This window comes from Ranitomeya imitator, chromosome 3 (assembly GCF_032444005.1).
Source record: "Ranitomeya imitator isolate aRanImi1 chromosome 3, aRanImi1.pri, whole genome shotgun sequence".
NCBI lineage: Eukaryota > Metazoa > Chordata > Amphibia > Anura > Dendrobatidae > Ranitomeya > Ranitomeya imitator.
The window spans coordinates 323075022-323088129 of record NC_091284.1 but is presented as its reverse complement, the minus strand read 5'-3'; the positions used below and the strand labels follow the sequence as shown (position 1 = coordinate 323088129).

The window sequence follows — 13108 nt, the reverse complement described above, 5'->3', positions numbered from 1 at the left end:
GTGGAGTACGGCGAGCTCCTACAAAGCTGCGCATAAAGGACTGTTCCCTGGTAAAACTGGGGGATGCTGAATCACTGGTGCCCGCAGCAGGCACAGAATCCCCACGTCCTCTCCCTGCAGAAACTCCACACCCACGTGCCTTACTCCCTGCCTTCTTCATCTTGGTAGACTGATAAAGATAGGCAGAAAAGTACTAAGGGCTTAGTGTGCTTATTCCTGAACAGCTGCTAACAGGTATAAGAAACACTAATTTTATAAAGTGTGGACTAGACTTTAATATGGGCTAATGTGGCCTACACAACTGTAAAGTGGAGTGTTTGATGAACTTTATTTGTGTTTTTTTTTTTACAAAAAAATGGATGTGCTCAAAGATGTCAAACTGATAATATCACAAACAATTTGTAGCTATTACAATGCAGGAAGGTAACCTACAATGCAATAGATGAGGCTCCAAAAAATAGGCTAATACTAATCTGGCTGGGGCTGCAGGGCAAAAGGCTGCAGAAAGGCTCCTTTATCTACTCCTATATAGTGTTTGCACGCAATCTAGCTGGATACAGATGGAAATACACTAAGAGGAGAAATCAGGAAAAATGGGCAGCAGCACTAATGAAAAAAAGGACAATGTAACAGTATGAGGCAGTGACGCACTCTGAGCGGACTACAACCAGATGTGGCTGCACAACAGACTACAGCGTGAGCTGCACTCACGCACAGAGACCTCACAGACCGCCGTGAATGGCGCTGCAAGGCTGCAAAAAAGCTCCTATCTACTCCTATATAATGTTTGCACGCAATCTAGCTGGACACGGATGGAAACACACTAATAGGAGAAATCAGGAAAAGTGTGCAGCAGCACAAATGCAAAAAAGGACAATGTAACAGTATGGGGCAGTGACGCACGTGGAGCGGACTACAACCAGATGTGGCTGCAGAACACACTGCAGCGTGAGCTGCACTCACACACAGAGACCTTGCAGACAGCCGTGAACAGCGCTGCAAGGCAAAAAAAAGCTTCTCACACAGCGGTTGCTACAGTAACCTGGGTAAAGCACAATGAAGCAAATCACTATCTCAAACTGTCCCTCAGTCAGAACAGCAGCGTCCTGTCCCGTACTGAATTCACAGCAGAGTGAACCCAAAATAGCGGCGGCGGCTTTTATAGTGCATCATGACATAATTTCAGCAGCCAATCACAGCCATGCCATTAGTTACATGCCTAACATGCATAGCAGGATGTGCCCACACTTCTTAAGATTCCTCATTGGCTGAATTAAATCAAACTGGCTCATAGCATTATGGGAACTTCCGATTCCGGTATTCGATATTGCAAAAGCATCGGAACTCGGTATCGGAACTCCGATACTGCAAATATCGTCCGATACCCAATATTTTCAGTATCGGAATGCTCAACACTATTCTTGACTAGTCTCTCTAGAGAGCACATCCACCTATTGTTACTTTTCAAATTTTGCAAGACAAAAGTTGTACATTTCGCACAAAATTCAAGAAGTAGTCATTTGTGCCTTAAGTACTTAGTGAATGCTGGTCCAAGTACATATTCTGACATTTGTTATTATAATAATGCATAAAAAAACCTCTGTGTTGTGTATTCGTGTCATACAGCACTTCAAACCCCCCCCCCTATTCTTGGTAACCTATAATTTTATGTCAGCTCATATATAAAAAATCATCCACTTTATATACCACAATTTTAAAAATTTGTAAAGAGCAAACAGTTTTCTATGTTAATTAACTGCAATGTATCTGCACAAAGTATATTAATGACCTGTATGGCATCTGATTTTGTTGTGCAGCCAGAGAGTAGAATAGTCTAGTCTATTCTCAAATCGAAAGAGAACAATGCATGCTGAGATTTTGTCACATGGACATTCATTCAGTCCTGCACGCCCTATTGAATAACATCGGTGTGCAGTTTGTGGGCAGAAGCTGCCTGAAACATACAAGCACTAGTCTGGTCTGGAAACATTAGCACTTGCTGCTATTTTGTTCCTGGTAAATCGGAGGTCCATGTGCACAATTGTCCATATATACACTTGCATATAGGCCATAGTTGGTCCATATGCAGTGCATTGCACACACTGACAGAATGCACCAAAAAAAGAAAAGCTTGTGTGAAATTACTTTTATGCTAACCACTTCAGGTATCTGAACAGACAGTTTCTGAAGAAATACCAGATCACACACGTAGCACATGTTACGTGAGCATTCTCATGCACAAGCCTCCTGCACAGTGACATCATATTTGGGTTATACATCAGACTGACATTGAAATATCTATATATGGTATTTTAAACCAAAATAAGAGATGAAAGAAAGGTCTTTTGTGTGGCATTATACAGTGGAGACAGAGAATATATGAATCAGCTTTGTAATTGTTGTTTCCAGCAGCAAGATAAGGTAGAAAAACACAGCATAGAGCCTATGATTAAAAAGGCGGATGATTCATTAAACCTTGGGCACGGCTTATAAAGAATGACTGCTGCTCATAGGAATGTCAGGGGCAACCACAATTACCTACAGGAGATGTCCACCCTGTAAACGGTCTTTGATAATGGCACTGGCCATACACTTGCTCAGTGCTTGTCTACAGCTGCATCTTCCGGGCATCAGTTTTATACTATCTTTTTTACTGTACGAAGATCAGCTCCCTTCAGGTACAAGGAGGATATCTATGTATTCAAAGCATAGGTTAAAAAAATAAATCATCTGGTTGAAAAAATAGTCAGCCCTCTCCATTGCGTCTTTGTCTCATCACACCTCAGAGGACTGACCTGGAATGATTGGCACTCTGCATTCTCCATGGTGTTATCACTGCTGCCATCTGTTTGTCACATTTCATATAGCCCATCCACAACTAAAATATTATTTAATTGAGCTGCACTTTGTCGTCCCCTTGTGATACAGAGAAAAATCTACCTACCAGTATGTGATTACTTAAGACTCACAGATCCTGGAAAAATCAATAAAACAAACCCAATAGTACATGTTTGAGAAGATTGTAATAACTATGAGAAACACAAAATCCAAATATACAAACATTTCAATGTCCAACAGGGAAAAAGAAAGCTTTGGGCAGCACGGTGGCTCAGTGGTTAGCACTACAGCCATGCATCACTGGGATCCCAGGTTCATATACCCCCAAGGACAACATCTGTAAGGAGTTTGTATGTTCTCCCACATTCCAAAGACATACCATACTGATAGGGAATTTCGATTGTGAGCTCCAATGAGGACAGGGATGATGTCCGTAAAGCGCTGAGGAATATTATTGCACCATATATTCTATACATATGCATAATAAAGAATGATATAACTTTTAAACATTTTATTTATAGAGTAACAAGTGTGAAATACAAGACAAAATATTAATCATATAAAAATATTTTACAAAAGAAAATACAAAGCAGTAGAGCAATAAACAATGTCCTGGTTATGTTATACAAAAGGGCTTGTAAAACCATTCAAAAACTATAATGTGTGGTTTCTCTCAGGAGTTGTCGGGGAGAGATCACACTCAACCCTGTTATGCATAGAACATGCTGCCAAGACAGAGACACTCATATACATCATTTGGTGAATACTATTTAAGGCACAGATTTATAAAATGACTTGTGAGAATCACTTCCCAATAAGGCTTCTGATGATAGTGGCATTATACAATAGTGTCTGACAGTGTGACTGGGATCATTATATGACCTGGATCCCCTATGCCATTATATTTCCTGTATTAAAACAGAGCCTTGTGCCCTAGACTGCCATGTAGGGACACTGCATTGGGATAGCATGCGTGAATAGAAGCAAGGATCCGCGTTCGGTTCATACCATGTTTCTTTCACACTCCAACCACTTTTAATTTGTTTGTCACAACAATGCCAACAATTTTCGATAGTGATTTGAATAATGATTCATCATTTTATCTGCTGGAGCTGGATCCTTGCCTCCATGTCTGGCAGAGATGACATCCCATGCCCCGCTCATGGAACTAATGAAGTGCTCTCAAAGGCTGCCGTCACACTAGCAGTATTTGGTCAGTATTTTACATCAGTATGTGTAAGCCAAAACCAGGAGTGGAACAAATAGAGGAAAAGTATAATAGAAACATATGCACCACTTCTGTATTTATCACCCACTCCTGGTTTTGGCTTACAAATACTGATGTAAAATACTGACCAAATACTGCTAGTGTGACGGCAGCCTAAGGGTGAGCTGAATGAACCTTTTCTTACAGTTTATTGGGTCAGCATGTCTGCTTATTCAGACTCATCATATACTCAGCACTTAATATATGATGTCTGGTGTCAGGCACAGAACATTTCATACTAAAAAAATAAATCCTTCAAACCCACAGCATGACTTCACAGATTATCTGAATTCCCTGTCAGGAAAAATCAAGGGTGCCATTAGTGTCCAGAAGTAAAGAAGGAGCCCAACCCAGCTGGAGGAAATCTTCACCCATACAGCTGACCAAGGACTAGTCAGGGAGAGATCAGATGAACCTGGCCTGAAAACAGAACAGAAGAAAAAAGATTGTTGAATCATATAAGAATTTATATACTGTTCTGTTAAAAGAAAACTATTTTACTAGCTCTATCTATACACACACACACAGGTATAGTTACAGTTGTGGCCAAAAGTATTGACACTCCTGCAATTTTGTCAGATAATACTCAGTTTCTTCCTGAAAATGATTGCAAACACAAATTCTTTGTTATTATCTTCATTTAATTGGTATAAAATGAAAAAACACAAAAAGAATTGTCCTAAAGCCAAATTGGATATAATACCACACCAAACATAAAAAAAGGGGTGGACAAAAGTATTGGCACTGTTCGAAAAATCATGTGATGCTTCTCTAATTTGTGTAATTAACAGCACCTGTAACTTACCTGTGGCACCTAACAGGTGTTGGCAATAACTAAATCACACTTGCAGCCAGTTGACATGGATTGAAGTTGACTCAACCTCTGTCCTGTGTCCTTGTGTGTACCACATTGAGCATGGAGAAAAGAAAGAAGACCAAAGAACTGTCTGAGGACTTGAGAAACCAAATTGTGAGGAAGAATGAGCAATCTCAAGGCTACAAGTCCATCTCCAAAGACCTGAATGTTCCTGCGTCTACCGTGCGCAGTATCATCAAGAAGTTTAAAGCCCATGGCACTGTGGCTAACCTCCCTAGATGTGGACGGAAAAGAAAAATTGACAAGAGATTTCAACACAGGATTGTGCGGATGTTGGATAAAGAACCTCGACTAACATCCAAACAAGTTCAAGCTGCCCTGCAGTTCGAGGTTACAACAGTGTCAACCCGTACTATCCATCGGCATCTGAATGAAAAGGGACTGTATGGTAGGAGACCCAGGAAGACCCCACTTCTTACCCAGAGATATAAAAAAGCCAGGCTGGAGTTTGCCAAAACTTGCCTGAAAAAGCCTAAAACGTTTTGGAAGAATGTTCTCTGGTCAGATGAGACAAAAGTAGAGCTTTTTGGGCAAAGGCATCAACATAGAGTTTACAGGAGAAAAAAAGAGGCATTCAAAGAAAAGAACACGGTCCCTACAGTCAAACATGGCAGAGGTTCCCTGATGTTTTGGGGTTGCTTTGCTGCCTCTGGCACTGGACTGCTTGACCGTGTGCATGGCATTATGAAGTCTGAAGATTACCAACACATTTTGCAGCATAATGTAGGGCCCAGTGTGAGAAAGCTGGGTCTCCCTCAGAGGTCATGGGTCTTCCAGCAGGACAATGACCCAAAACACACTTCAAAAAGCACTAAAAAATGGTTTGAGAGAAAGCACTGGAGACTTCCAGACTTGGCCAGCAATGAGTCCAGACCTGAATCCCATAGATCACCTGTGGAGAGATCTAAAAATGGCAGTTTGGAGAAGGCACCCTTCAAATATCAGGGACCTGGAGCAATTTGCCAAAGAAGAATGGTCTAAAATTCCAGCAGAGCATTGTAAGAAACTCATTGATGGTTACCGGAAGCAGTTGGTCGCAGTTATTTTGGCTAAAGGTTGTGCAACCAAGTATTAGGCTGAGGGTGCTAATACTTTTGTCTGGCCCATTTTTGGAGTTGTGTGAAATGATCAATGTTTTGCTTTTTGCTTCATTCTCTTTTGTGTTTTTTCATTTAAGACAAATTAAATGAAGATAATAATACCAAATAATTTGTGATTGCAATCATTTTCAGGAAGAAACTGAGTATTATCTGACAGAATTGCAGGGGTGTCAATGCTTTTTGCCACAACTGTATATCTGGCTCAGGTGCGGAGAGACACCCCATATATATTATTATACGGCTAACTCCTGCTTGTGTTTGCTGTGTTCTGAGGTAGCTCTGATCAAAACAATTTAACTTCATATTGTCGCAGTCAATACCAATAATGGTATTTAAGAAAAAAACATAGTATAGAGTATAGCACTTCAGAGTATAGCACCGCTTAAAACTAATCTTTATTTGATTTTTTTTCTTTTTAATCATAGAATGGTAGAGTTGGAAGGGACATCCTGGGCCATCTGGTCCAGCCCCTTGCTCAAAGCAGGATTCACTAAATCATCCCTTCCATGGAAGGAGAACTCACCACCTCTTGTGGCAGCCTGTTCCACTCATTGATCAACCTGTCAAAAAGTTTTTCTAATATCTAATCTGTGTCTCCCCCCATTCAGTTTCATCCCATTGCTTCTAGTCTTTCCTAGTGCAAATGAGAATACAGATGATCCTTCTACAATGTGACAGTCCTTGAGATATTTGTAGACAGCTATTACCGTATGTCTCCTCTCAGTCTTCTTTTCTGCAAGCTAAACATTCCCAAATCCTGTAACCGTTCCTCATAGGACAAGGCTAGCAGACCAGTCACCATTCTGGTCGCTCTTCTCTGAACTTGCTCCAGTTTGTTGATGTCTTTTTTAAATGTGGTGCCCAAAACTGGACACAGTATTCCAGGTGAGGTCTGCCCAAAGAGGAGTAGAGGGCAATAATGACTTTGCGTGATCTACACTGTATGGTTCTGTTAATACATCCCAGAATTACATTTGCCTTTGTTGCTGTTGCATCACACTGTTGACTCATGTTTAGTTTATGATCTATTAAAATCCTTATTTCATAGAGGTTGTTCTGCCCATCTTAATGTGCAGAGAGTTAATTATCATGTTATTCAAGTTGTGGCCACTGGAGGTCATCAGTTGCCTACTTTTCATGTTGTTTACCAACCTTTCCCTCCTAAGAGCAATGTCTTATGGGTTAGTTCCGCCCACATTCTTCTTGTGAAGACCAGCTTCAGTAGCCATTTTTCCTGAGATCTGCAGAGAGGCACACGTGCTCCTGTCTCGCTTACTTTCTTACCCCTGTCCTAACGGATCTCGGTACGTTTATAAAGGTTTAATGCATCTTATGTTTGTGTTAGTATTTAAGCCTTATGCAGCTCCTATAGTCAGATATAGTTAGGCAGATGTGCTTTGCAGCTTGCAGTTAGGTTCAGGTGTACTCTGCATGTAGATAGATGCATTCTTGTATAGAATAGGGCAGTGCTGTTAGAATTACTGTGTAATGCACTCTGTATAATTCTTGCTGTAATGTCCCAGTTATTTATGTGATTGCACCCTGTATGTGCATATACTGAAATGCTGTTATTCTTTACAGTTTTTCACCAGTCATCCACTATGATCAGTCATCCACTATGATTATTCACTGAACATCCACTTTGTACATCAACATCATTCACTATTCGATCATCTACTATGAATACTGTCCACTGTTCAACGTTATAGTTTTGGTTATCATCACCCTAATAAATAAGACTTAAGCATCAACACAGTCTGTTTACTGGGATGTGGATGAAGGTTTAGCCGTATGTTGGAATCCACACATCATCCTACGTGGAGGAAGACAGAACAGTGAAAAACGAGACCGCCAGTCGCAGGCGGTGATTGTAAAGTAAGAACAGATTAGCTGCCTTCAGCGAAACTGATAGCCGGTCGCAGGCTGTAGTTGTTCAGACTGTACGGAACCGCTAACACCCACACTGCTCTGCATTCGGGTATCACTGCAGCCGCCATACAGCCGCGACACTATACTGCAGCCCGCCAAGAGAAGCTACATCATTCCCGCAACGCGGAAGCTCACCGCACCTAGACTCAGTTTCCCGCCAAAACACTCAGCAGTACGCAGCTAAGCGCACAATGTCTCGAAACAGCACATCCTCACTCAAGACGAGGTCACGAGCAAGCTCTAACAGGTCATCATTAGCAGAGCTGGCCGCTGTCGCTCGTGCTGAAGCTGAAGCAGCCAAAGCGAGGTCCTCCTTTGCCGAGAAAGAAATGCATCTAAAGCTGAGACAAGCAGAGCATGAAGCAGAAAATGCACGTTTGCAGGCTGAAACCGCACGTTTGCGGGCAGAGCAAGAAGCAGAAGGTGCGCGCCTGCAAGTGTCTCTAGAAAGACTTATGGTAGACAAAGCGGCAGCAGCTGCAATAGCTAAGGCAGAGTACTTGGAAGCCATGAAGGATCCTGATTATGAGGGACGCAGCAACGTTCTTGGAACAGACCTAGAGCAGCAAGATCCAGCTCAGCGTGTCGCAGAGTACGTTCATCGACACTCCAGCATGGACAACACCCTCGACAGACTACAACGATCAGCCTACGCCGATTATCATCGATCCAACCCCGAACTTCACTACTACAAACAAGAAGACGTCCAACACAGAGGAGTCGGCCACAGCTATCGTTCCACTGAGAAGAAGGTACAGCTCCCACCTCACCTTAAAGAGACATCTTCTTCACCAGAAAGGTACTATGCAGACTGTCCGAAGCCAAGAGCGTCTCACAGGTATGGTGATGCACCACACACTAGACATGGCTATAACATACCGGCTCGTACCAACACTGATCAAGCCACCATAGACTTGGCAAAGTTCTTTGCCCGCCGAGAACTGGTAACAAAAGGACTTGTAAAGTTCACTGACAAAGCCGAAAACTACAGGTCATGGCGAGCTTCGTTCCAGAACGCCATTCAGGGACTGGACCTTTCTAGTAGTGAGGAGTTAGATCTCCTGGTAAAGTGGCTTGGAACTGAATCGGTCGAGCATGCTAAAAGACTAAGAGACATTAACATAGAATACCCACACATAGGTTTACGTAAAGTGTGGGAAAGACTTGACGAATGCTATGGGTCCGTAGAAGTAATAGAGAATGCTTTATTCAAAAGAATTGATGATTTCCCTAAGATAGGGCCCAAGGGTTATCAAAGACTTAGAGAATTGAGTGATTTATTGATAGAGTTACAGGTCGCCCAGAAGGAAGGTCACTTGGCTGGATTGGCATTCTTAGACACTGCTAGGGGTGTCAATCCAATAGTACAAAAACTTCCTTACAATCTTCAAGAAAGGTGGATTATACATGGTTCACGGTATAAACAAATTCATAACGTACCATTCCCTCCTTTTACTGTATTTGTTGAGTTTGTCACCCAGCAAGCCAAGATCAGAAATGACCCTAGTTTTAATTTCACTATGTCATGTTCCACTACCCCTGGTGTCAAACCCAGTAACACACCCGTGGCAGTCCATAAAACTGATATTGATTCCACAGGTCCTCCACACAAGACAACTAAGCCCCCTACGGAAGAGAGCAAACCTCAAGATGTCAGTAAGCAGTGTCCTCTACACAGGAAACCACATCCTCTACTAAAGTGCAGAGCCTTCAGGGAGAAGACTTTAGAGGATCACAAAGGTTTCCTCAAGGAAAACAACATCTGCTTCAAATGCTGTGCTACGACCTCTCACTTCGCCAGGAACTGTGGAGCTAGCGTGAAATGTGCAGAATGCAGCAGCACGGATCACAATACAGCCTTGCATCCTGGACCACCTCCAGGAGTGTTGTCACAAGCAGAGGAGCACGATGAGAAACAGAAGAATACCGTCGAAGACACCCCTGCGGTCACCTCTCAATGTACGGAGATCTGTAAGGGACTCAAGGGAGGAAGATCCTGCTCAAAAATCTGCCTTGTCCGAGTCTATCCAACAGGCCACAGAGACAAAGCGCTCAAGATATATGCAATCCTAGATGACCAAAGTAATAGGTCTTTAGCCAGGTCCATCTTCTTTGACAACTTCAGCATTGTAGGCCCCAGTTCTCCCTACTCCCTTAGGACATGTTCAGGTACCGTCGAGACGGCGGGGAGGAAAGCAACCGGATACAAAGTGGAGTCCATGGATGGCCAGACCTGTCTGTCACTACCGACCATCCTGGAGTGCAACCAGATTCCTGACAACAGGTCTGAGATACCTTCACCAGAGGTGGCAACATATCACCCCCACCTGAAGCGTATAGCCCACCTGATACCCAAGTTGGAACCAGAAGCGCCAATAGCTTTACTTCTGGGAAGAGATATACTACGAGTCCACAAGACTAGAGAATATATCAACGGCTCACTGAATGCTCCATACGCGCAGAGGCAAGACCTTGGATGGGTCATTGTAGGAGATGTCTGTCTAGGAGGAGCACACAAGCCGGTCTCAGTCAACAGTATGCTTACCAGCACACTAGAAAATGGACGTCCATCGCTCTTCCAGCCGTGTCACAATAGTCTGCTGGTAAAGGAACTACCGAGCAGCACTCCCCTACCTTGCCCTTTCTCAGTTCCTATCAACGAAGACCACGCCTGTGAAGGTGAACAAGACCACATAGGATGTACAGTCTTCCACAGGACGAAGGAAGACAACAAGGTAGCGATGTCTATAGAAGACAAGATATTCCTGGACATCATGGACGAACAAATAGTCAAGGATACGGCGAATAGTTGGGTCGCACCTCTACCATTTCGACCTCAGAGGAGACGCCTACCCAACAACAAGGAATTGGTCTACAGCAGATTCATCTCCCTAAGACACAAGCTTCAGAAGTCACCTGAGATGAAGGAACATTTCTTTACCTTCATGGGAAAGATATTCCAGAACAACCACGCAGAGATTGCACCTGCACTTCGACACGGAGAGGAGTGTTGGTACCTGCCCATCTTCGGAGTGTACCATCCTAAGAAGCCAGGTCAAATTAGAGTGGTATTCGACTCAAGTGCCAAATGCGAAGACGTGTCATTGAATGATGTCTTACTGTCGGGCCCAGACCTCAACAACAGACTTCTGGAAGTATTACTGTTTCCGTAGAGATTCAGTGGCATTTATGGCCGACATACAACAGATGTTCCACTGTTTTCTCGTCAAAGAGGAACACAGAAACTACCTGAGGTTCTTCTGGTACTGTGACAACGACCCGGACGAAGACATCGCAGAGTACCGGATGCGGGTACACATCTTTGGGAACAGTCCTTCCCCAGCGGTCGCAATCTACGGCCTCCGACATTCTGCCAAAAAGGGTGAAGAAGAGTATGGCTCGGACGTCAGGTCCTTTGTGGAAAAGGATTTTTACGTGGATGACTGTTTGAAGTCCACACCGACAAGTGAGGCCGCAATCAGTCTACTAAAGAGGACTCGTGACATGCTCGCTCAGTCTAACCTAAGGTTACACAAGATTTCTTCCAACAGCCGAGAGTTGATGGAAGCCTTTCCCTCTGAAGACTATTCCAGCGATCTAAAGAATTTAGACCTCAGCATCGACCCCCTTCCTATGCAGCGGAGCCTTGGATTGCTGTGGGACCTGAAGACAGATACCTTCACCTTTCAGATCAGCAAGGATGAGAAACCCTTCACGCGCAGAGGAGTTCTTTCCTTCGTGAATAGTTTATACGACCCCTTGGGGTTCGTAGCTCCAGTAACCATCCAAGGAAAGCTGATGCTCAGGGACTTCACCCAAGACACTACTGATTGGGATGATCCACTTCCAGCGGGAAAGGCTGACCTGTGGGCAGAGTGGAGGAAGTCTCTTGAAGCCCTGACCAACCTTCGTGTGAAACGACCGTATGCTCCTGTGCCATCCACAGAGGTCAAAACGCAAACACTTTGTATTTTCTGTGATGCATCAGTCAAAGCGATTGCAGCAGTAGCGTACCTCAAATCCACAGACGTAAGCGGACAATGCCATATCGGGTTCGTTATGAGCCGGACGAAATTGGCGCCACTTCGTGAACACACGATACCCAGACTGGAACTCTGTGCTGCTGTCCTCGCAGTTGAGTTGGCCGAGCTGGTCTCGGATGCGATGGGCCTGAAGATCGGGGATGCAGAGTTCTACACCGATAGCAAGGTGGTACTGGGGTACATCTGTAACGAGACACGACGCTTCTACGTCTACGTCAGCAACCGGGTACTTCGGGTAAGAAGATCCACCGACCCTAATCAGTGGCACTACGTACCTACTCATCACAATCCTGCGGACCACGTGACTAGATCCGTTGCACCCAGTCATCTGAAGGACACTTCATGGTTCACAGGTCCTACCTCTTTGTACCGTTCGATGTCCCACATCAGCAGGCCTGAAACTTTCGAACTAGTGGGTCCAGACACAGACGAAGAGATCCGACCTCAAGTGTCTGCTCTACATACAGAGATTTCAAGCTGCCACCTCGAATCTCACCGGTTCAGCAGGTTCTCCACATGGAAGTCACTTGTTCGAGCTATAGCTTGTCTATTTCATGTAACCCAGTCCTACAAGTCAGCACTACCTGATAGCCAGAGACGTTGTAAAGGTTGGCATCACTGCAGGCTTGCGTTTACTGCTCCCGACCTGGAAAGAGCCAAGGTTATAATACTTCGTGCCGTACAAAGAGAAACCTATGGCAGAGAAATAGACAACCTCAACAAGGGACAACCCATTCCTGAGGTCAGTGGGCTGAGGAAGCTCGATCCGATTGTCGATCAAGAAGGGCTGCTGAGAGTCGGTGGTCGTCTTCAAGAAGCTGAGGTAGAAGTTTCAGAGAAGCACCCGGTGATAATTCCTGGACGTCATCACGTAACAACCCTGCTGATTCAACACCATCATGTCTTGGTGAGACACCAAGGCCGTTTGTTCACTGAAATCTAAGGGCAGCTGAACTATGGATAGTTGGAGCTAAGAGAAGAGTGAGCAAACTCATCTTCGACTGTGTTATGTGTCGCAAACTCCGGGGCACATTCCAAAATCCGAAGATGGCCA

At 44.0% G+C, this 13108-nt stretch overlaps 1 protein-coding gene across 1 annotated transcript in view; it reads right to left on the bottom strand.

Moving 5' to 3' along the window:
- Positions 1-3334: 3334 nt before the first annotated feature.
- Positions 3335-13108, bottom strand: part of SERINC2 (serine incorporator 2) — a 178086-nt gene continuing 168312 nt past the window's right edge. The window contains exon 10 of the mRNA XM_069756675.1: positions 3335-4525. Coding sequence (XP_069612776.1) covers positions 4387-4525 — 139 coding nt within the window. The 3' untranslated portion in view covers positions 3335-4386. The remainder of the gene's footprint in view (positions 4526-13108) is intronic.